The following is a 23,548-nucleotide window of genomic DNA, read 5'->3' on the forward strand; positions in this document are numbered from 1 at the left end:
TTTTTAAGAAATGGTTTTATTTAGAAAATCTCTCCTCCCAAACTATATTTATTCAAAAGGCATTGGTATATTATTTTCATATCTATATCGAACAATACAAACAAAGGCATGACTATCTTCACTCAGATGACGGCTCGCTCCTCTGAACAGACTGAGGGAAGTTATTCTCAAAAAGAAACAATAATATTCATCCTCTCAGAATTCACACGCAGTTCATTACATGTAAACAAGTTAAAACAGGATGTCATGTAGCACCAGGATTAAACATTCAAACAAACACACAAATATACATCCACAATCATTCACATCACAATAAAGAATTAACATGATTTCATGAGGTTTGATTCTGGTAAACAACAACAACAACAACACCTGCACTGAATCTGTGTGTCAATGTAAATGTTTGTGCAGTGCACAGGTTAGTCTTGGGGTCACATGATCACCCCTCAAGCACAACTTCCTGTTGATGTGATGAATGAGACAGCTGATTGGCTGTCGCTCAGCAGTGACGAATAAAGAGTCGAGCTGTGAGAGTTTTTAACCGTTGAAGCAGACGCTTCCCACACTGAAACCAAACTTCTGCTTTGACTTTCCAAAATCCATCACAGACACGTCCATGAGAGGAAGACCATCAGTGTGCGGCGCATCCACCACCAGAAGCGTCCGATCCTGACCCGAACGCCACTGAAAACACACACAACACATCAGACACATGGGAGAGAGTGTGTGTGTGTGTGTGTGTGTTTTTTGTGTGTGTGTGTGTGTGTGTGTGTGTGTGTGTACCTGGCAGCCGTCATATGTTGGCTGTATATAGTGTGTGTTCTGTTGTGTCAGCTGGTCTCCGTTAGGTCCTCTGAAGCGCAGTGCATGTTTGTAGCTGAGGGAGGCGCTGTCGAGCCAGCCGGCTGAGTTCTGACACATATATGTGAAACTCTGACGAGCCGTCGCGCTCAACAGCCTCAAGAAACCCAACTGAACCACATGAATCGAGTTCCCATCCACATCTACATACGAGAACTACACACAGAGACAGTGTGTTTGTAGCATACACTTTAGAATAACACGCACGCACGCACACACACACACACACACACACACACACACACACACACACACACACACCTGTGAGCCCTTCTTGAAGTGGCTGTACCAGGTTCCTGGTTTCTCTTTACTCCAGGACGACATCTTGACCTGCAGGACACACATCATATATTGTGTATTTGTTTGTTGTTGTTCGGCTCTGAGTGTGTGTGTGTGTGTGTGTCTCACCGCCTGTAAGCTGCTGTGAGGCTGCAAACACGTTTCACCTTCTGCTGTGAAGTTACAGAACACTTTAAAGGCGTCTCTATGGCAACCCTGATTTGGGTCAATCCAGTACACACCTGAGGTCAAAGGTCAATCAGAAACAACACAATGAGTGTGGCAGTGAGTGGGTGAGTGAGAGAGTGTGAGAGTGAGTGGGAGACTGAGAGGACGAGTGAGAGTGTGAGAGAGATAGTGGGTGAGTGAGAGAGTGGGAGAGTGGGAGACTGAGTGGGTGTGTGAGAGAGTGAGAGAGATAGTGGGTGAGTGAGAGAGTGGGAGAGTGAGTGGGAGACTGAGTGGGTGAGTGAGAGAACGAGTGAGAGTGTGAGAGAGATAGTGGGTGAGTGAGAGAGTGTGAGAGTGGGTTAGGGTTAGAGTGAGAGAGATAGTGGGTGAGTGAGAGAGTGTGAGAGTGAGTGGGAGAGTGGGAGACTGAGTGGGTGTGTGAGAGAGTGAGAGAGATAGTGGGTGTGTGAGAGAGTGTGAGAGTGAGTGGGAGAGTGAGAGACTGAGTGGGTGTGTGAGAGAGTGAGAGAGATAGTGGGTGAGTGAGAGAGTGTGAGAGTGAGTGGGAGAGTGGGAGACTGAGTGGGTGTGTGAGAGAGTGAGAGAGATAGTGGGTGAGTGAGAGAGTGTGAGAGTGAGTGGGAGACTGAGTGGGTGAGTGAGAGGACGAGTGAGAGAGATAGTGGGTGAGTGAGAGAGTGTGAGAGTGAGTGGGAGAGTGGGAGACTGAGTGGGTGAGTGAGAGTGTGAGAGAGATAGTGGGTGAGTGAGAGAGTGTGAGAGTGAGTGGGAGAGTGGGAGACTGAGTGGGTGAGTGAGAGGACGAGTGAGAGAGATAGTGGGTGAGTGAGAGAGTGTGAGAGTGAGTGGGAGAGTGGGAGACTGAGTGGGTGAGTGAGAGTGTGAGAGAGATAGTGGGTGAGTGAGAGAGTGTGAGAGTGAGTGGGAGAGTGGGAGACTGAGTGGGTGAGTGAGAGGACGAGTGAGAGAGATAGTGGGTGAGTGAGAGAGTGTGAGAGTGAGTGGGAGAGTGGGAGACTGAGTGGGTGAGTGAGAGTGTGAGAGAGATAGTGGGTGAGTGAGAGAGTGTGAGAGTGAGTGGGAGAGTGGGAGACTGAGTGGGTGAGTGAGAGGACGAGTGAGAGAGATAGTGGGTGAGTGAGAGAGTGTGAGAGTGAGTGGGAGAGTGGGAGACTGAGTGGGTGAGTGAGAGTGTGAGAGAGATAGTGGGTGAGTGAGAGAGTGTGAGAGTGAGTGGGAGAGTGGGAGACTGAGTGGGTGAGTGAGAGGACGAGTGAGAGTGTAAGAGAGATAGTGGGTATTTGTTTGAGAGGACGAGTGAGAGTGTGAGAGAGATAATGGGTGAGTGAGAGAGTGTGAGAGTGAGTGGGTGTGTGAGAGAGTGAGAGATATAGTGGGTGACTGAGAGATGTGAGAGTGGGAGACTGAATGGGTGAGTGAGAGGACGAGTGAGAGAGTGAGTGGGTGAGTGAGAGGACGAGTGAGTGGGCGAGTGAGAGAGTGAGTGGGCAAGTAAGAGAGTGAGAGAGATAGTGGGTGAGTGAGAGACGTGAGAGTGGAAGACTGAGTGGGTGAGTGAGAGGACGAGTGAGAGTGTGAGAGGACGAGTGAGAGAGTGAGTGGACGAGTGGGTGAGTGAGAGGACGAGTGAGTGGGCGAGTGAGAGGACGAGTGAGTGGGAGAGGGAGTTAGCAAGTACCGTCTGGATATTCAGGGTGACACATGTAGAGCTCTTTACAGGTGCGTGCTGGACTGTGATAGGTGCCCAGTGGAGTTCTGAGTCCCTCCACATCTGTTCTCATAGAGGTCAAAGATGCAAACACCTCCTCCATGTTCTCCTCCACCTGAACACTTTCATCCTGCATCACTCCGTCATCACCATAATCATCCATCATCATCATCTCTGCATCCTCCACAGCAGCTCCATCTACATCTGAATGTCTCCTCCTCTTCCTGCTTCCGTCCAATCCCAGAGGAGACGCCACTCCTACTGCAGGAGAACCCTGTACACACACAAACACATGACACACATCAGTCTTGTGTATCTCTCTCTCTCTCTGTGTGTGTGTGTGTGTGTGTGTGAATGACTCACTGGTGGTCCGGGAGGTCCTGCAGGACCAGAGTCTCCTCTCGGTCCAATAGGGCCCTTTAAAGTGCACACAACATTAATACATGAGCACTGTTGAGAAGACATTACACCATCACAAACATCTGAAGAGAGTGTGTGTCTTACCTGGTTTCCTTTAGAACCTTTCTGTCCCATAGATCCCTGAAACACACACATACACACACACACACACACACACACACACACAGATGAACACCCGCTGTTCTCATGAAGCTTCATTATATGAGCATGAATGAGACTCACAGAGAGTCCTGGTGGTCCAGGTGGCCCATTGAATCCTGGAGGTCCAACTGGACCCTGTCAGCATTACAAAAAAGAATCAAGAGTGTGCACCACTTTGTGTTCGTATACGTGTGTGTGTGTGTTTACCTCGTCTCCCTTGACTCCCTGTGGTCCCTGATTACCCGGCAGTCCTCGATCCCCTTTCTCTCCAAACTCACCCGGAGGACCAATCAGACCAATCAGACCACCATGACCCTGACACACACAGAATCCCATCAGAATCAATCATTTACAGTTAATGTGTGTGTGTTCTGATGATGCACCTTGTCTCCTTTCCTGCCGGGATCTCCCTTCAGTCCTGCAAGTCCCGCTGGACCCTGAACACACACACATAAACACACACACATATGTTTTAATCACATGTGTGATGTGTATTAAAGATGAAATATGAATGAGTTACCATGGGTCCAGGAGGTCCAGTCTGACCTGGAGGTCCATTCAACCCCTGTTCTCCCTGAAACACAGAGAAAGCATCCCAAATGAGAAAGTCTTAAAAGAACATTTAGTGACAGTATTGATGGTCAGAAAACTCTTCTGAGATGAAACGTGACGTTTGCACCATCAGAGGGAGTTTGATTCACATCCTCATTCTTCTCCTATTACACAGAAGATCAAACAGATTTATTCAGTTTTTCTGTGAGTGTGCTGCTCACCGCTGGTCCAGGTATTCCTGGAAGTCCCTGAGGTCCGGCTTTCCCTGGGTTCCCCTGACCCCCAACAGGCCCCGGCTTCCCCAGAAGACCCTCATATCCTGGAGCACCCTAAACACAGACAACACCTGGATGACCAGAATCTCAAATCAAAGTCACACATGAACATTCACATCCAGATCCTAACGCCCCTGAACGTTAAAACCACATCCAGTCAGAACATATCTCTCACCTTATCTCCTTTCAGACCCGGACGCCCCTCCTTTCCCTGAGGACCTAGATGACCCTGAAGACACAGAAAAAGATATAAGCACACAGCCCTACACATTCAGTTTATCATTAATGACTCATCAGACACACACTAACCCGTCGTCCTGGTCTTCCTGCTGGTCCCGGCTCTCCAGAGGCTCCTGGGGGTCCCTGAATCAACACAAATAAAGAGCATCACCTGTAAAACACGCAATCATCACACCGCCTTCATATGAGAAAGAAATGAGTGTCTCACAGGTTTTCCAGGATCTCCGTTATCTCCTTTAGATCCTGTGCCGCCGTCGATGCCCTGATATACAGAACATCATTATATGTGTCATCATTCATCTGATTTCAGATACACAACATCACACAAAGAAACACTCACGTTAACACCCGGCTCTCCAGGAGCGCCCATATCTCCAGGAACACCGATCGGACCCTGACGACACGCAGAGGCAGAGACAAAGAGAGAAGCATAATTTCACCACATCTGAACACACGACATGTCTGTAGAGCTAATACACTCTGAACAGAACCGCACCGACTGACCAGATTTCCTTTAGCTCCGTCTTCTCCTGACGGACCTCTGGCTCCGGGTGAACCTGCAGCTCCTGGTGGTCCTGTGTCTCCTTTCTCACCCATCTCCCCCTTCTCGCCCTGACAACACACACACACACGCACGTGTTTACGTGCTGCTGTTGACGTGACGTGTGTCAGATCGAGATGTTTCAGATGAACTCACTGTGCCTCCGGAAACTCCCACAGCTCCAGGATCTCCAGATTCACCCTCTTCACCCTGTCAATCATCATCACACAAGCCACATGATGTTCGCCTCTGAGCACGAGTGAGATCAATGAACACACATGAACGCGATTTACCTTCTCACCCACTGCACCAGGCTGACCTCGCACTCCAGGACGACCAGGAGGACCCTGAAACACAACCAGTGTATTTATTAATGAGTGTCTGTGTACATGTATGAGAAAGGGAAAGTTTATGTTTACCTGTCCACCAGAGGGTCCCTGAGCTCCTCTCGGCCCAAACTGACCCGGAGGACCCTACACAAACACACATATATATACAATCACATCTGCTCAGAACTCACTGATGAATGAAAGAATGAATGATGATGAGCTCACCAGCAGACCAGAGTGTCCGCTTTCACCTTTCTCTCCAGGAGGACCCGGCATTCCCTACACAACACACACAAACGACAGATGACACTGGTGACATGGCTGATGTCACAACACTGACGTGTGTGATGATGGATGAACAGTCACCTGTAAACCCGTTGGTCCTCTGGATCCTTTAAACCCTCTGAGACCTTCATCTCCCTTCTGACCGTACATGCCCTGCTGTCCTGAAGGTCCGGGCTCTCCATCCACCCCCTTACATACACACACACATCAGTTACCACACAACTTCGAGTTTAACAGTAACATGTGACTTTACTGCAACACTCACTGGAGCTCCCGGCTGTCCCTCGGGTCCCTGAACACCAGCTGGACCTGCAGGACCCTGAGACAACACATCTACACTTCAACACTGCTGTGTGTGTGTGTGTGTGTGTGTTTTTGTGTGTGATTTGATTTCAGTCACTCACATATTCTCCTTTATCTCCTTTACTGCCTTTCTGTCCTGGAGCCCCCGTCTCACCCTGACACAAATAAACATGTGATGTTAGGTAACATTCAGTGATATACTGACACACATCATCATCATCATCAGCACCTTATCTCCATCCTCCCCCGGGGGTCCTGGAGGTCCTGCAGCTCCTGGTAAACCTACAGTACCCTGTTCTCCATCCTGACCCGCGGGTCCGATTAGACCCTTTTCTCCCTGTACACACACACACACACACACACACACATTACACACACACCGAGTGTGATCCATCAGAGGAGGTGTGGATGTGTGTCTTACCGGCTCTCCTTTCTCTCCCATTGGTCCAGCACCACCGACAGTTCCAGGCTGTCCAGGCTGACCTATCGCACCGGCCAGTCCAGCCGGTCCTCGCTCACCTGTGGGTCCCTGACAAGAGTTCATCACGTCAGAGTTTGTTGCTCAGATACTGCATGTTCATATGTCATGTAGTACAGGATTAGAGTACATACAGCAGGTCCCGAGGGTCCGACAGGCCCCACCCCTCCCTTCAATCCAATCGACCCCTACAAGAAAAATCACATGCCAGTGACATCGCGCTCACACATTGGACGGTTTATGTCACCTTTGAGTCAAGTGATAGGTTACCATTGCACCCGGTGCTCCACGACTACCACGGAAACCTTTCAGACCCTGTGGACCGCTCTTGCCCGAAGTACCCGGACCTCCTGGGTCACCCTGAGAACCAAACACACACATGACACTGTTCATGTATGAAATGAAAGTAGGACAGATGTGAGAAGTTACAGGTGGTGACCGCTGATGTCATTGCTGACTTTCTCACCTTTGCACCCTCCTTCCCAGCTGCTCCAGGTAAACCTTGCTCTCCAGCGGGTCCTGGAGGTCCCGGGTGTCCTCTCTCACCCATCGGTCCTGTTTCCCCTGTATTTCCCTACAACACAAACACCAGAATCAATCTAACTTTAACTTTACTAAAAACTATATAATTCACTCTCACACCTGACCTGAATGTGATAGGAAGTATACTTCTTATTTTTTGTTTAAAGTATACTAACAGCACACTTGAATAATTAGTTTTGTATTTTTAAGTAGGAACCTTAGTGAATACTGAAGTATACACTAGTGAGTGATGTATGCAGTGACATTAAAATCATCCTCAGAGGAATAAAAGCATCTATCTTTGGTGAAGGATTACACTTGCAGAAGCAAAAAACCTAGAAATTTCTTAAAAACAAATTCACCTGTGGTCCAATTACACCAGTGGGTCCCGGGGGTCCGGTCTTTCCTTGAAAACCCTATGAGAGAAAACAATCCCATCAAATCTGTACTTTGAAAATTGCTGTACTTTGATATTGAATGTAATGGCTTGGTGTTGTATTGCTCACCGGCTCTCCCCGCTGGCCCGGATGACCCGGTAGACCGTCCTTCCCAGCAGGCCCCTGCAAACACATCAATGTGTGTATAATATCAATCTAAGACGTGTGTGTTGTTGTGTGATTATATCAGATGAGCGTCACTCACATTAGGCCCTTTGGGACCCGTCTCTCCTACTCTTCCCTGAGGTCCTTGTGGCCCCTAAAACATAAACGTCATCATTACATGAACTACAGACACGATACACTAACAACACTACACTATATCTGCCGTGTTACAGGGGCTCTTACTCTCTCTCCTGTGGGTCCTGGAGGGCCGTCATGTCCTGCAGACCCCTAAAACAAAGAAAGCGTCAATCTTCTTTCTCTCATTATTACATGACATAATGATAATAAATGATTAACACTGACGTAAAGTCATGATTGACACATACACAGTGACATGAAGTCAAGACAATGATTTTAACTTTATTCTATCATCTCATCAACTGTGAGCGTTCTGACCTTGTCTCCGGATTTGCCAGTGGGACCTCTTGCACCCCTCCCTCCTCGAACACCCTGTAAACACACATACGCAAATACGCACATACAGGTTTAGTGTGTGGGTCTGATTTAACACATGAATGGTGGTGATAATGACAGACTCACATTCGGACCCCTCTGACCGGCGGCCCCTGCAGGACCTGGTGGACCCTAAGATAAACATTCAAAGTACATTTACATATTCATGCTTTTGTCAACAGTCTGAAATGTTTTTGTAACATCATGTTTTAAACTTTACCTTCTTCCCTTTTTCACCTGGAAGTCCTACAGGTCCTGGAAAACCATCCGCACCCTGAGAGTAAAACCAAAGACATTAATATTAACAAGATGAGCCACTACCATTACAATGAATGGGGAGGAATGCAACACTCAATATGGCCGGAAGCCCCTGCCTTCCCCATTCAAGGAAATAGGACTGTGGACTTGCAGTGACGTAAACAGCTACCCAGAGGCATTGTAAACATGGCCGCTGACTGGCACGACTTCCGTACACAGACTTTGGTAAACACAAGTATGAGTCATCACACAAACACACACAAACACAAATGTCTCGTCTTCATCTTACCTTTAAACCCTGACGGCCCGGGTAACCGGGTAAACCGGGAACCCCCAGTTTCCCCTGAGAGGAGAGAATGAAAAGAGAAAGAGCGATTGGACATGATCAGATGGAGAGTGACAGATATCTGCAGCTAATGCTGACGTTGTGTTTTTCACCTTTTCTCCAGCGATGCCCGCGGGTCCAGCTTCACCCAAAGGTCCACTCTGACCTTTAGGACCCTCAGGCCCATCTTCACCACGCACACCAAGAGCTCCTGAATCACCCTGTCACACACACAAAGACTGCTGTGAGTGTGTCACATGTGTGCAATTTGTGTGTGTTTGTGTGCGGTTTATGTGTGTGTATGTTTGTCACGTGTGTAAATATGTGTGTGTGATTTTTGATTGTGTGTGTCATTACAGTGTCTCCTTTAGCACCCATTTCTCCTTTTGCTCCTGGGAAACCATCTTCACCCTGAACAGAAAATACACAACAATCAATCAATCGATCACATAATCTCCAGTTGTGATTCTATGATATCTGGAGATGTAATGTGTTGTTATGGAGAGATTGTGATTATATCTGGAGTTAATCTCTGACGGGTTAGTTTGAACATGTGATCTCACCTTCTCTCCTTTACTGCCCTTCAGTCCCCTGAGCCCATCAGCCCCCTGGAACACACACACATGCAAAAGTTATTACACACACAACCAACACACACACGCACAGTTATTACACACACACACAACCAACACGCACACACACACACGCACAGTTATTACACACACACACACACGCACAGTTATTACACACACACACAACCAACACGCACACACACACACGCACAGTTATTACACACACACACACAACCAACACACACACGCACAGTTATTACACACACACACAACCAACACGCACACACACACACGCACAGTTATTACACACACACACACAACCAACACACACACGCACAGTTATTACACACACACACAACCAACACGCACACACACACACGCACAGTTATTACACACACACACACAACCAACACACACACGCACAGTTATTACACACACACACAACCAACACGCACACACACACACGCACAGTTATTACACACACACACACACGCACAGTTATTACACACACACACACACACAACCAACACGCACACACACACACACACACACACACACAGTTATTACACACACACACACAACCAACACACACACGCACAGTTATTACACACACAACCAACACGCACACACACACACACGCACAGTTATTACACACACACAACCAACACGCACACACGCACGCACGCATACACGCACACAAACACACAGACTAATATATGAGATGATGGAGATGATTGACAGTACTTTGACTCCTCTGGGTCCAGGATATCCCACAGGCCCCTGAACACCTGCTGCACCCTTCATCACAAAACACAAATCAATCAATCACTTTATCATCAGCAATACTGACTTAACACCATCTCTCTTTCTCTGTCTCACCGGCAGGCCTTTCTCTCCAGGCGGTCCTTCTCTTCCTGGATGACCCTGTGTGCAGTAGAAACAGTCAGTCGGTCTGTACAGTAGATATTTATGACAACTTGCTCACTCACCTATTCACTCACTCACTTGCACACTCACTCTCATTTGCTCACTCACACTCACTCGCCTGCTCTGCCATTCACTCACTCACTCCCTCACTCTCTCTCTCTCACTCAATCACTCACTAACTCACTTGCACATTCACTCCCGAACTCTCTCTCTCTCACTCAATCACTTACTAACTCACTTGCACACTCACTCTCTCACTCTCTCACTTGCTCTCTTGCTCGCTCATACACTCACTCACTCACTCACTCACTCTATCTTGCTCGCCCATTAACTTGCTCGCTCGCTCGCTCGCTCACCCATTCACTTAAGCTTTCACTCACTCGATTGGTCATTCACTCACACACTCACTCACACACTCACTCACTGACTCACTCACTCACACACTCACTAATTCACTAATTCACTTGCACTCTCTCTCTCTCACTCTCTCTCTCTCACTCGGCCATTTACTCACTCACTCTCTCACTCACTCACTCACTCACACACACACACTCACTCACTCACACACTCACTCACTCACTCACACACTCACTCACACACTCACTCACTCACTCACTCACTCACTCACACACTCACTAATTCACTAATTCACTTGCACTCTCTCTCTCTCACTCTCTCTCTCTCACTCGGCCATTTACTCACTCACTCTCTCTCTCACTCACTCACTCACTCACTCACTCACTCACTCACTCACTCACACACACACACTCACTCACTCACTCACTCACTCACTCACTCACTCACTAATTCACTAATTCACTAATTCACTAATTCACTAATTCACTTGCACTCTCTCTCTCTCACTCGGCCATTTACTCACTTTCTCACTCACTCACTCACTCACTCACACACACTCACTCACCGATGGACCGTCCACACCCGGTAATCTTGCTCACCCATTCACTTAAGCTTTCACTCACTCGATTGGCCATTCACTCACTCATTCACTCACTCACTCACTCACTCACACACACTCACTCACCGATGGACCGTCCACACCCGGTAACCCCTTCATTCCCTTCTTCCCCTGTGGACCCTGAAACAAACACACTGAACATTATTCTGACAGAAACCCTGCCCACTGTCATAGAAGAACACCAATCACAGATCATATTTAATCTTTTTTCATCTTGACATGTTTTCAGATGTGTCACCTTTTCTCCTGGTAATCCAATTGCTCCCTGAGATCCTGGAAAACCCTGCAGGACAAAAAACACACCATTCAGAAGAGTGTGTGTGAGAGAGAGCGACGGTGTGTGTGTGTGTTTGTGTACCTGGAATCCTGGGTTTCCCTGCTGTCCTGGTGCTCCGGGTTCTCCAGCAGGACCCTGTGTGATGTCACATAACAACATCATGACTTCATCACATCAACATATGTGACAGCACATCTCAACCCCGATCAGTGTGTACGTACCAGATTTCCCTTCGAGCCCTGAGGTCCATCAACCCCACGGATACCCTGTGTCACACACACACAAGCATCAGATTATCTTTACAGTGGAACTGTTCCAGACGTCAGTGTGAAGTAGAGATGATGAGCATCAGTGACACGCTCCTTCAGACTCACCTGTAGCCCAGGAGGGCCGGGTGGACCCCGCGTTCCTGTCAAACCCGCCAGACCCTGTGACAAACAAACAACACACCACATGAATGAAGATTTAACAGCGACACTCATTCTGACAGGAGTCAATGAGAAAAAATACATACAGGCTCTCCTGGCTGACCCCTTGGACCCGACTGCCCGTCTGACCCCTGAAATAATCAACACATTACAATTATTATCAACCACTCAAACACACACTGACAAAGATAGAGAAACTTTCACTCACTTTTTCTCCAGGGCCTCCTGGTGGACCGACTGGCCCTTTCTTGCCTGGATCTCCCTGCACACACGTGTCACTCATAATCATTAATCTCATTAATGAGTTTTACTGTGTCCTGATGGAAGATCATTTACCCTGTGACCTTTGTTTCCAGGAAGACCCGGTAGCCCATCAAACCCTCTGTCCCCCTACAGAGAGAGAGAGATTATTGTCACAAGAGAGACAAATAACATTAAGGGCAGCTCAACATCCCAATGAAAGAAAGAGAGACACTCACTTTAGCTCCTGTTTCACCCGGTTCACCTCTGCCTCCATCACTCCCTCCACGGCCCTATATAAACACACATGCGTGTGTACTGCGATGTGTTACAGAAGATGATGTGTGTTGTGTGGTGTGTGTGATGCTCTACTCACTCTTTTCCCTATTTTACCATTCTGTCCTGGAAGACCTGGCAACCCACGAGGACCCTACAAATACAACACAAAAACACATAATCATATGATTCATGTGAGCTTATGTGTGTGTGTGTGTGATGAGCAACTGCAGATCAAATGCACTTTCACAACATTATCATTGTAATTAGTAGTAGTAGTGTTCTGTGTGGTTCTGTTTCAGTCATCTCTGTGAGGAACTGAATGTCTCTGATGTTACCTGTGTCTGCATGACGTGTGAGGAAACTATGTCACAACATCATTGTGGTTATGTCGTTGGAATGACAGAAATCAAGTGTTCCAGCACTGATCTATAAACACCTCTCGTTCAATCAGAATGAGGCTAAAGATCTTAAAACATGTGAGCTCATACCGGTGGTCCTGTTAATCCATGATCACCCTTCAACCCCCGAGGGCCTGAAGAACCCTGACAACACACAACAACAAACACAATAAACACAACACTAAACCACATAACAGCACTAACGAAGATGGTGTTTACCTACTGTCACATTCAACAAACTCAACATGAGCTCATGTGTGCAAAAATTCAAAACTCAACCACGAGCTCTACAAATAAACGTTGAGATTTAAACCACAATATAGTGAGAGGAAGAGAGTGAGAGCTACAGGGCATGAGTACAATCCACACCTGTAACACCCTGTCTACACCACACACGGACAGCTGTGTCGCATCCCATCCAATGAGGATAGAAATCAAGCGAATAGCGTTAGTTCTGGCAGGTCATGTGAGCCATCATCAGCTGATCCGTCATCACACTATAGAATGTGACGCTATCACAGCTTCCCTTTTTAAATTCATTCAGCTTCCCTCCTCCATCCCCAACTCCACTTCACATTTACAATCGAGACTCCACTTCTGTTATTCCTTTTCATAATGTGTTACACTTAAATGTCTCTAAGAACTAGTGACTATGTTGTTCTGTTTACCCAGAAGGGTCATCGCTGCGCTGGCAGAACAGAACCCTAACGGCAATCTAAACTGTATTATTGTCAATCATTTCTGACGGTAGTGAACCTGACAGCTCGTGTACTGTGGGCTCGTGTGTTTGTCTGTTTCCGTTCATCCTGAAGTCAAACACAATGAAAACACAAATGTTTCTCTAAACGTTCAATGTTCAGAGAATTATATGCCTTTTTAAAGTATATAAATAGTATATACATCTTCAGTGTATTTTATAAACATATCCTGAACGGCATACACACTGTATATGAAGACATTATGACAAACTTCACCACACACTGAACATGCACAAAACAAAACAAAGACTAAAGTAGAATACATTAAACAAAACACATTCTGACTTGGGTTCAGCACACACAGAAACACTAGAGGGCGCTCCTCACACTCAATGACACACACACAGGTTGTGTAGACTCACCAGTGGACCTGGACGTCCGGTGAGTCCCAGCGGTCCGGGTGGACCTTTCAGAGACAGCTGAGACACAAACATCACAACAAATATAGAATTACATGTCAAACAACACAGACTGTGGGGACATGAAATGAAGTATATGTAGAGTTTATGTGGAGTTGGAAACTAGTTTAAACAGAGGTCCAAGTGTCTTGCCTTTGTGTGCTGTAGGATTGCTTGAGCTTGAGCTTCTTGAGCTGATATGACCGGCCCTTGACTAGCATCACCACCAGACTGAAACTGACACACGCACACGCACACGCACACACACACACACACACACACACACACACACACACACACACACACACACACGTCAGATGATTTACTGACTCCAGACCTGTGTGTACACGAGCAGAAATCATTGGAAGTCTGATTGACAGTAAACACACCGGCAGCATTAGCAGAGTGCCTGGAGGACCAGGTATCCCATCAGCCCCTGCCAGTCCCGGACGACCCTCAGGACCCTAAGTTCACCACACAGTACAGGTACATGTGTCTGGAACAGTTGTCATGACCACTAATGTGTGTGTGTGTGTGTGTGTTACCAGGTCTCCTGGATCTCCCATCGGTCCCGGAGGACCCATCGGTCCGGCTTCACCCGGCTCGCCCTGCAGGAGACAACACACGGTTCAGAAACACTCACACATGAGCTCTGCTGCTGGACAACACGACAGGTGAGAGAAGTGACGTTACCTCAATCCCGGGAAGACCAGGAGGTCCCACAACCAGAGTGCCCTTCAGAACACCAGATAGAAAAATACGTCACTATACGTCATAACAGAGACACACACTCAACACATTACAGTAAAAAAACAATCATACAGTCTGTTACTATAGTAACACAAAACCACACATTACACTGCAGAAGTGTGTGTGTGTGTGTGTGTGTGTGTCACCTCTCCTAACACTGCCGGCTCTCCTTTCTCCCCTTTCTCTGGACCGAGGGAAGACTGAAATCAGAAGAACACACAAACATCTCAGAGAGACAGAGAGAGAAAGAGACGGACACAGAGAGAGAGAGAGACCTTTACCTGTCCATTGTAGATCTGTTCTTCTCTCTCTGCCGGCCGATAGTCATACTCATGATATTCATGATATTCTGTGTATTCCTTAAAATATTCTGTGTCATTCTCAGAGTCCTCATACTCCACCACCTGACATCACAAACACACACACAATGAGAATCAAACACACACACAATGACAATCAAACACACACACAATGAGAATTAAAAACACACACACAGACCTCATACTCAGTGTTGTCTGCTGGTGAAAGCGTTGAGGTCATAGCGAGGTCATTGTAAAGGTCACTGTAGAGGTCTTCAAAGTCTTCTTCGACTGGTTTTCTGGAGGGTCTCTGAATCTGCACAACAACATCAAACACAACTGAAGACACTGAAGTGTCTCATTTCACTTCTCATTTAAATCAAACATTAGACTGAATTTTCTTCGGTATTATGAGAGGGAGGAGTTTAGTATTATGAGATGGAGGAGTTTAGTATTATGAGAGGCAGGAGATTAGTATTATGAGAGGGAGGAGAGAGGAGTTTAGTATTATGAGATGGAGGAGTTTAGTATTATGAGAGGGAGGAGTTTAGTATTATGAGAGGGAGGGGTTTAGTATTATGAGAGGCAGGAGATTAGTATTATGAGAGGGAGGAGAGAGGAGTTTAGTATTATGAGATGGAGGAGTTTAGTATTATGAGAGGGAGGAGGGAGGGGTTTAGTATTATGAGAGGGAGGAGGGAGGAGTTTAGTATTATGAGAGGGAGGAGTTTAGTATTATGAGAGGGAGGAGTTTAGTATTATGAGATGGAGGAGTTTAGTATTATGAGATGGAGGAGTTTAGTATTATGAGAGGGAGGAGTTTAGTATTATGAGAGGGAGGAGTTTAGTATTATGAGAGGGAGGAGTTTAGTATTATGAGAGGGAGGAGTTTAGTATTATGAGAGGGAGGAGTTTAGTATTATGAGAGGGAGGAGATTAGTATCATGAGATGGAGGAGATTAGTATCATGAGAGGGAGGAGTTTAGTATTATGAGATGGAGGAGTTTAGTCTTATGAGAGGGAGGAGTTTAGTATTATGAGAGGGAGGGGTTTAGTATTATGAGATGGAGGAGTTTAGTATTATGAGAGGGAGGAGATTAGTATTATGAGATGGAGGAGTTTAGTATTATGAGAGGGAGGAGTTTAATATTATGAGAGGGAGGAGTTTAGTATTATGAGATGGAGGAGTTTAGTATTATGAGAGGGAGGAGTTTAGTATTATGAGAGGGAGGAGTTTAGTATTATGAGAGGGAGGAGTTTAGTATTATGAGATGGAGGAGTTTAGTATTATGAGAGGGAGGAGTTTAGTATTATGAGAGGGAGGAGTTTAGTATTATGAGAGGGAGGAGTTTAGTATTATGAGAGGGAGGAGTTTAGTATTATGAGAGGGAGGAGATTAGTATCATGAGATGGAGGAGATTAGTATTATGAGAGGGAGGAGTTTAGTATTATGAGATGGAGGAGTTTAGTCTTATGAGAGGGAGGAGTTTAGTATTATGAGAGGGAGGGGTTTAGTATTATGAGATGGAGGAGTTTAGTCTTATGAGAGGGAGGAGTTTAGTATTATGAGAGGGAGGAGATTAGTATTATGAGATGGAGGAGTTTAGTATTATGAGATGGAGGAGTTTAGTATTATGAGAGGGAGGAGGGAGGAGTTTAATATTATGAGAGGGAGGAGTTTAGTATTATGAGAGGGAGGAGTTTAGTATTATGAGATGGAGGAGTTTAGTATTATGAGATGGAGGAGTTTAGTATTATGAGAGGGAGGAGTTTAGTATTATGAGAGGGAGGAGTTTAGTATTATGAGAGGGAGGAGTTTAGTATTATGAGAGGGAGGGGTTTAGTATTATGAGAGGGAGGAGTGATGATGGTTTTTATGTCTTGCATATTTTTCAAGGTTTTTTTTACAAGTTAATTTCTTTGTTTGATTTGTAGCAAACCAGAAACAATGAATCTTTGAGAGGGAGGAGTTTAGTATTATGAGGGGAAGGAGTTTAGTATTAGTGTTCAACTGTTAGTGTTACAGTGTTCAACTAACTGAGCCAAAGAAATGAGATAAATCCTAATGACAGAGAGAAAGAGCACCACTGATTCATTCACATTCATTTAAGACATCATATGGGCGGGGCTACCTCCACAGGGTCCAGTGATAGGCTGTTATAAGGAAGGGCGGAGTCACAGTCAGGAATGTGGGTGTGGCAGTAATCTGCTGCAGCTCTGGGGTCCGGAGCGATCAACAACTGCTGAATCTCTCCCTACACATGTTAACAAACAAACAAGTATACAGTATATAGTAACACACAGACACACACACACACACACACACACACACTCACCTCAAACACTTCTTCATCCAGGAGTCTGGTGCCGAACACAGTCACTCCCTCAGTGCTGACCTGAGGATTCTCACCTCTGGGGAGGTCAAGGGTCGCCACTTCCTGACAGTCCAGAAAGAGTGTGACCTTCTGACCTTCCACACTATACGCCAGTCTGTGCCACCTGTGAGATCACAGTCGGATCTTTACTTGTGTGATGATGTCACATGCAGAATGGTGTTCACACTTCAGCTGGAGTGAATCCAGATCTTCATCAGAAACATCACGAGGTGTTATGAGGTTATCAGAACTGATCTGTGGTCAGAAATCACCACCAACTAGATATTCATGACACTATGTGGCATCATGACAAAGCTCAAGATGTGGCAGTTTGTGGTATTTAAAGATTTGTGAAGTTGGACACAGGTAAGGAACTCTTGTCATATTAAAATAACAACAGCGTGACTCACTTGCCGTCGGCCAGGTTGACCTTTTTGAAGACGGGGTAGAGGTCAGGGGTGGGCTGACCGTTGTGGTCTTCATAAAGAAAGACGGGAGAGCGTCCGAGCTCGACACCCAACTGCTGCACACCCTCACTGTCATACACAGAGAGGAGAAAACACTGGGCGCCGCGTCTCGCCCGCACCGTTACCATCACTGAGAAATCCACCGGAAACTCTGAGTCTGAAACACGCACACACACATTAAATCCATGCAGTGACAGAACTGTATGTGTGTGTTTGTGTGTGCAGCACATACTTGGGAAAAGCTGTTTGGTGGGAATGCTAACTTGAATTTTCTTTCCAATCTTATATGCCAGATCCGCCTCCTCTGAGCCCTGCCTGCTTAGGCAAAGCCCCGCCTCCAACGACACGCCCTCCATGGAATCTGATAGGTCCAAAGTCTTCAGTACATCGATGGGATTCGTTGCTGGAGACAACAGTATCATAAATGTCATGGTCTTTTACATGAATATTCATTCAGCAGATGCTTCATACAAAGATAATCATCACCTACTGCATCATTTATCACATGAGTCAAGAGTACAGTGTGTGTGTGTGCGTGTGTGTGTTTGTGTGTGTGTGTGTGTGTGTGTGTGTGTGTGTGCGTGCGTGCGTGCGTGTTTATAAATCAATGTTTTTTCATGCAAAAATAAAAGAAAGTTTTTGTGTCAAAAGTCATTATGACTTTATGGAAAGTAGATATAAAATATGAAAACACAAGGTGTGTGTGTGAAGCAGGTGTAGACTGCTATCAGTCCTGCTGCTTGTGTAATACCTGCATCTGCCCGACACATTGACCACATACACACCTTATTGTTCTCTAAAGAAGGACTTTATCACATAACACTTTACAACAGAAGACGTCACTGAACGACCCTAAAACAACATTTTTTCGCAATGAAAAATCTTAACTCACTTTAAAAGACTTGAATCACACAGACAACACAATCTGATCAAAGTCACAGACAGCAGCAGGGGACTGTGTTTGAGTGTGTGTGTGTGTCTGTTTCCAGATGTGAATAAATGAATCAATTCAATCCAGATGTTCAGACATTTCAAGTTAGTGTTTTTGTAAAAGTCATTAACACACAAACAGAAGAAACAGAACAGAAGATGAACGGACATCTGTGACAGCAGGTATGTTTGAAACATTAAAACACTTTCTTCTGATCCATCATAAACCCTTGACCTTTCACCTTTGACCTCAGAGTCACACATCATGACATCTCTAGTGTTCACAAACCATATCATTTAAAAACTACATGCAAATTCCACTATCACTTATTGTCCATCATGTTGCTACCACAATATATTCATATTGATTATTTAAACACCATAAATATCCTAAAAGCATCACAACAAAGTCTCCCACCAGTGCCAGCATTTTTTATTATTTTCACAGAACTTATTAAATATATGAACACACACACACACACCATATTGATAACTTCACATTTCATGGGTTCGTATGTGTCTCATGATGAAATAATATGAAAACTAGTCATGAGAAGCAAGAACCAGCGAGATGTGAGGCGACTGAAGTGCCACCAGATTAGAATGCAACACTGATATGTGTTTGTCTTGTTTCAAATCACCAATTAAGCTTGTGATGTGATGACATAAAGTTTTCATAGAAGTGACGGATGTGGCATTCCCACCTACTCAACACATCCCAACATGAACAAAAGCGTGAATGACATAAGGACGTGTGAATGATGATGACAGAACGCTTAGAACGGTTCCTCAGGTCCAGACAGAGATCTGTGAAAGACCATGAATCAAGGAAACTTCACTGAGTCAGGGGTGAAAGGTCAATGATGAAGAACACCGGACCGCAGATAAGAGCTCAGTCTCGAGTCAGATCTCAGCTCACGCTCACACACACACACTCCGTGTGAGGAACTGACAAAAACATCCACAGGCTCCACCTGAGGTCCCTACTGACAAACATGCTGAAGCTTGTGTGAAAAACATTCCTCTCCTCATTCTGCTGTCGGTATTTAAAACACCAATAACATCTAAACTCAATTATGACATCAACAATTTAAATAACCAATTATCTGCATTCATTATGTGAGGGATAGTGTACGGGCAGCTGGTTGTTATGTCAGAATAATCCCTTCAGTGTGATCAGGATGTGAAGCGGAGGGTCTTGCGTCTCACTAAAGGGGTTTATTTCATGATAACAGCGTCTGCTTGAACATTATTCCTCTTATTACACGACTACTGGACACATGAGATCAAACTGGACATGAAATGTGAATTTGAAATATTTGATTAGCTCATTTTCACCGAACGCAGAACTTCTGTGAGGAAAAGACGTTTACTTTCAGTTTTAAGGTACGAAACGACGTTGAAATGTCATGAACGGGCAATTCGGTTTAGTTATTTGTAAATATAATGTCATACATATATGTTATTAAAGGACATATTTATCATTCATTTGACAGAATAAACGGTCCAAATGATTTGCTGCATCCGGGTCACCGTGTGTTATTAGTTTTGAGAGGTTGTTATCTGGGAATAATGAACCTGCAAATGTCAAGACTGGCCAATCAGAATCAAGCGTTCCAACCAGCCGTGTTATAAAGTAAGATGTCATCACAAGAGTGTGACTGCAGTCATGATGTGAAGAACCTACAGACACATCTGAAGAAGTTGAACTAAAATCCAAATGAAGAATTTCAGCTCAATCTGAATAAACACAGATTGTTTTCTGAAGGTCAAAATAACTGAAGATGGTCTCATTCTTATCAATATTCTTGTGTCCTGAAGGGTTGACAGTCTAGTAAATGCCAGAGGATGTTTGTCATCTGTTTCATCAGCTTCATGAAGAGGAACACACGTCACCGAGCCATGCCAAACAATTTACTGTTTAAATACATCCAATGGAAAGAAACATAATATTTCATTCTTACTTAGTATTTGTTGTCTTGTTTTTCAGTACAAATGACTAAACATTCTCAAATCAACATTGACTTCATATATTATTATCAAATCAATATTACGTAAAAGGGAAACTTTACAGAAAAATGAATCAAATGAAGTCAGCTGCGTTGTTGTCTGCGGACGGGAGTCAGAAAGCTTCTGAACCTCAATCTTAAATGCGTATCGAACATAAACGGATGTCCAAAGCTTGTCGAACGACTTGAAGGTGAATCATTCATGGCAGAATTTTCATTCTGTTTAAGCTAGTTTTTTTTATAAAATCAAAATCTCTGCCATTATAAGAGCGAAAAAACACTTGAATGAGGTTTATATTTCTTTATTCCGATGGCAGATCATTTTGCTTGTTTTAAGCATAAAAGGACTTCATTTTAATCAAATGTTCCGAAAAAGTCATTTGGCTATCTTGTTTTAGTAATACTCAGACATTTGTGCTGGAAAACAAGACAATTTATTCTTCTCAGTGAATCTGTTTTTAAGTATGAAATGAGAAACTGGATGCATTAACTACTACAAACTAACAAAAGTATATTTTAACTGGTTGGCCGGGTCCGGGTCGGGTCGTGTCCAAATCCTATTAGTTCTGGTCTATTTAATTTTTTATAATACCCGAGCTTGTGTTACATTTACATTCATGCATTTGGCAGATGCTTTTATCCAAATCTTACATTGCATTATATTATACACGTGATTCTGACTATGTGCAAACCCCTGAGATCAAACCCATGAGCTTGGCATTGCTAGTGCCTGATCTCAACACTGAGCTACAGGAAAGCTATAAACTCAAGAAAGTTTGTGTTTTGTAACTTAGTTTCAACTGGTAAATTGAGGTGAAAAACTCATTCCATGTTTATATTGATATAAATATAAAAGCTTCTTGTTATATCTTGAATTGTTGTTCAGACTCACAGATCACACAGATAATAGCAGCAATGCTGCTCGTTCAATCGGCAAGAAATGAATAACATGGATACCACGTTATCAATGAGGATTGCATCACAATCCGGTACGAGGAGTAACGTTAGTAGGTAAGACACTTTTAATAAAAAACTTAAATTTTTGCAACTTGTTTATTAACTTAACAGCAATGTACCGTGGAGTTTGTGCTGATCGTGTCCTGGGTTCGGGTCTAAGTTTCAAATAATAGTCGTGTCCGTGTTCTACATTTATGGCATTTTTATGTCTTAACAGGTTCTGGTCCAACTTTAAAACAGACTATTGAACGGGTCCGGGTGGAGCGACGAGATCTCATTCATTTCAATGGAAACTCTGGTGACTGGCGACACAGCCGCTGGCGGTGTAAATGCAGCTTAAATTCCTTTGGATAAAAGCGTCTGCAGATGCACTAATGTAAATGTAGATAACTGTAAATGCTGCTCTATACGAATCATGTCTGTTTTATGTCATGATAGAAGCTTTGATGTTTAAAACACAAATTAACTGCATAACACCGACGATCTTACACACACACACAAGTGAGGAGCAGAGGTGTGTGTGTGTGTGTGGTGTCAAGAGGGTCATCCTCCTCATGTGACCCTTGAAACATATTAAAGGTCAAAGCACAGGAGCCATGACACCCCCCCCACACACACACACAACCTCATAACACATCACCCTCTGATGATGACATCACTGATGACATCGCAGGACTGACGTCTCTGAGATCACAGAGGTTGTGTGTTGGATCTCAGCGGATTGCAGATACCTGTGTATAAATGTATAGGATAATGCAATGTAAGTCGCTTTGAATAAAAGCGTCTGCCAAATGACTAAATGTAAATGTAAATGTAAAAATCACACACAGATAGAAACTGAAATCAGTAAGACATCTGAACATGAGATATTCATGAAGCCCCAAACACACAACCACTGGACACTTTCAATCCCATAAGGCCGTGCGAGCTGATGAGCCCCTAGATTCAGACCTGGAGCTGAGCAACTAACACTACAATCACTAACAACAACGGACTAAAGGATTTTCAGGAAAAGATCAGACGGGGTCAAGGGTCAGATGCAGTACACCTTCTTCAGCACCAGCACCACAGGAGACACAAAGAAGGATTTTCAGCATGAAGCGATTCATTACTTTGATGAAACACACACACATGTTGCTTTAAAGGAACAGAGACATGAGAACACAACAGAAGAACGCCGATCCTCAAACAACACTGAACTCCATTGAAACAAAACACATTTCTCAAAATATCATCTCTTGTGTTCCACTGAAGAAAGAGTTTTTTGAGTGAACTATCACTTTAATAGAGACACAGACAGCAGTGATGTGAAGCACAGCGGACAGTTTCAGACCTGTTGGGAATGTGCTGTCTGTCAGCAGATTCATTCCCTGTGAGGACGACATGAAACCATCTAAACGTGAAGAGGTGAAGAACTGACTCCCTCTGTGTGTGTTGTGTGTTCTGGATCAGCATCACAGTCACACACATGCGGTCAAGTTCTGTTAGACGTGTACACATCCATGACTTCATGAAAATAAAGCAGAACCAGACCGACGATGAGAAGCAGCTGCTGAAGATCACTTCCAGACTTCCAGTGCACAAAACAATCATCTGAAGAACTCATGCAAACATCACCAGACACATGAAACATCTACAGTACCGTCATGAAGACGATACAGGCTTTAATGAAGAGTGTGTGTGTGTGTGTGTGTGTGTGTGTACCTGCTGGCGTCACGTGCAG

The 23,548-nt window shown here is 44.8% G+C and overlaps 1 protein-coding gene across 1 annotated transcript; it reads right to left on the reverse strand.

The window, feature by feature from the left end:
• Nucleotides 1-5: 5 nt before the first annotated feature.
• col5a3b (collagen, type V, alpha 3b) lies at nt 6-23,210 on the reverse strand (the record flags this gene model as incomplete). Its single annotated transcript, XM_079462756.1, has 66 exons — nt 6-684; nt 784-1,017; nt 1,123-1,191; nt 1,270-1,382; nt 3,032-3,335; nt 3,425-3,478; nt 3,566-3,601; nt 3,704-3,757; nt 3,830-3,937; nt 4,006-4,059; nt 4,143-4,196; nt 4,396-4,503; nt 4,625-4,678; nt 4,759-4,812; nt 4,898-4,951; nt 5,030-5,083; nt 5,194-5,301; nt 5,387-5,440; nt 5,524-5,577; nt 5,650-5,703; nt 5,785-5,838; nt 5,926-6,033; nt 6,110-6,163; nt 6,249-6,302; nt 6,377-6,484; nt 6,569-6,676; nt 6,760-6,813; nt 6,896-6,985; nt 7,092-7,199; nt 7,510-7,563; nt 7,654-7,707; nt 7,790-7,843; nt 7,933-7,977; nt 8,146-8,199; nt 8,290-8,334; nt 8,423-8,476; nt 8,750-8,803; nt 8,899-9,006; nt 9,143-9,196; nt 9,349-9,393; nt 10,102-10,155; nt 10,237-10,281; nt 11,327-11,380; nt 11,499-11,543; nt 11,619-11,672; nt 11,759-11,803; nt 11,912-11,965; nt 12,052-12,096; nt 12,174-12,227; nt 12,302-12,355; nt 12,445-12,498; nt 12,582-12,635; nt 12,973-13,026; nt 14,003-14,059; nt 14,192-14,275; nt 14,428-14,502; nt 14,584-14,646; nt 14,732-14,773; nt 14,935-14,988; nt 15,070-15,192; nt 15,287-15,403; nt 17,220-17,342; nt 17,424-17,586; nt 17,873-18,086; nt 18,162-18,332; nt 23,159-23,210. 66 exons carry the CDS (start codon nt 23,208-23,210, stop codon nt 538-540), a joined length of 5,184 nt encoding a protein of 1,727 aa, XP_079318882.1. The 3' UTR covers nt 6-537.
• Between the last annotated feature and the right edge of the window lie 338 nt (nt 23,211-23,548).

Source organism: Barbatula barbatula (assembly GCF_947034865.1).
Source record: "Barbatula barbatula genome assembly, chromosome: 8".
Lineage (NCBI taxonomy): Eukaryota > Metazoa > Chordata > Actinopteri > Cypriniformes > Nemacheilidae > Barbatula > Barbatula barbatula.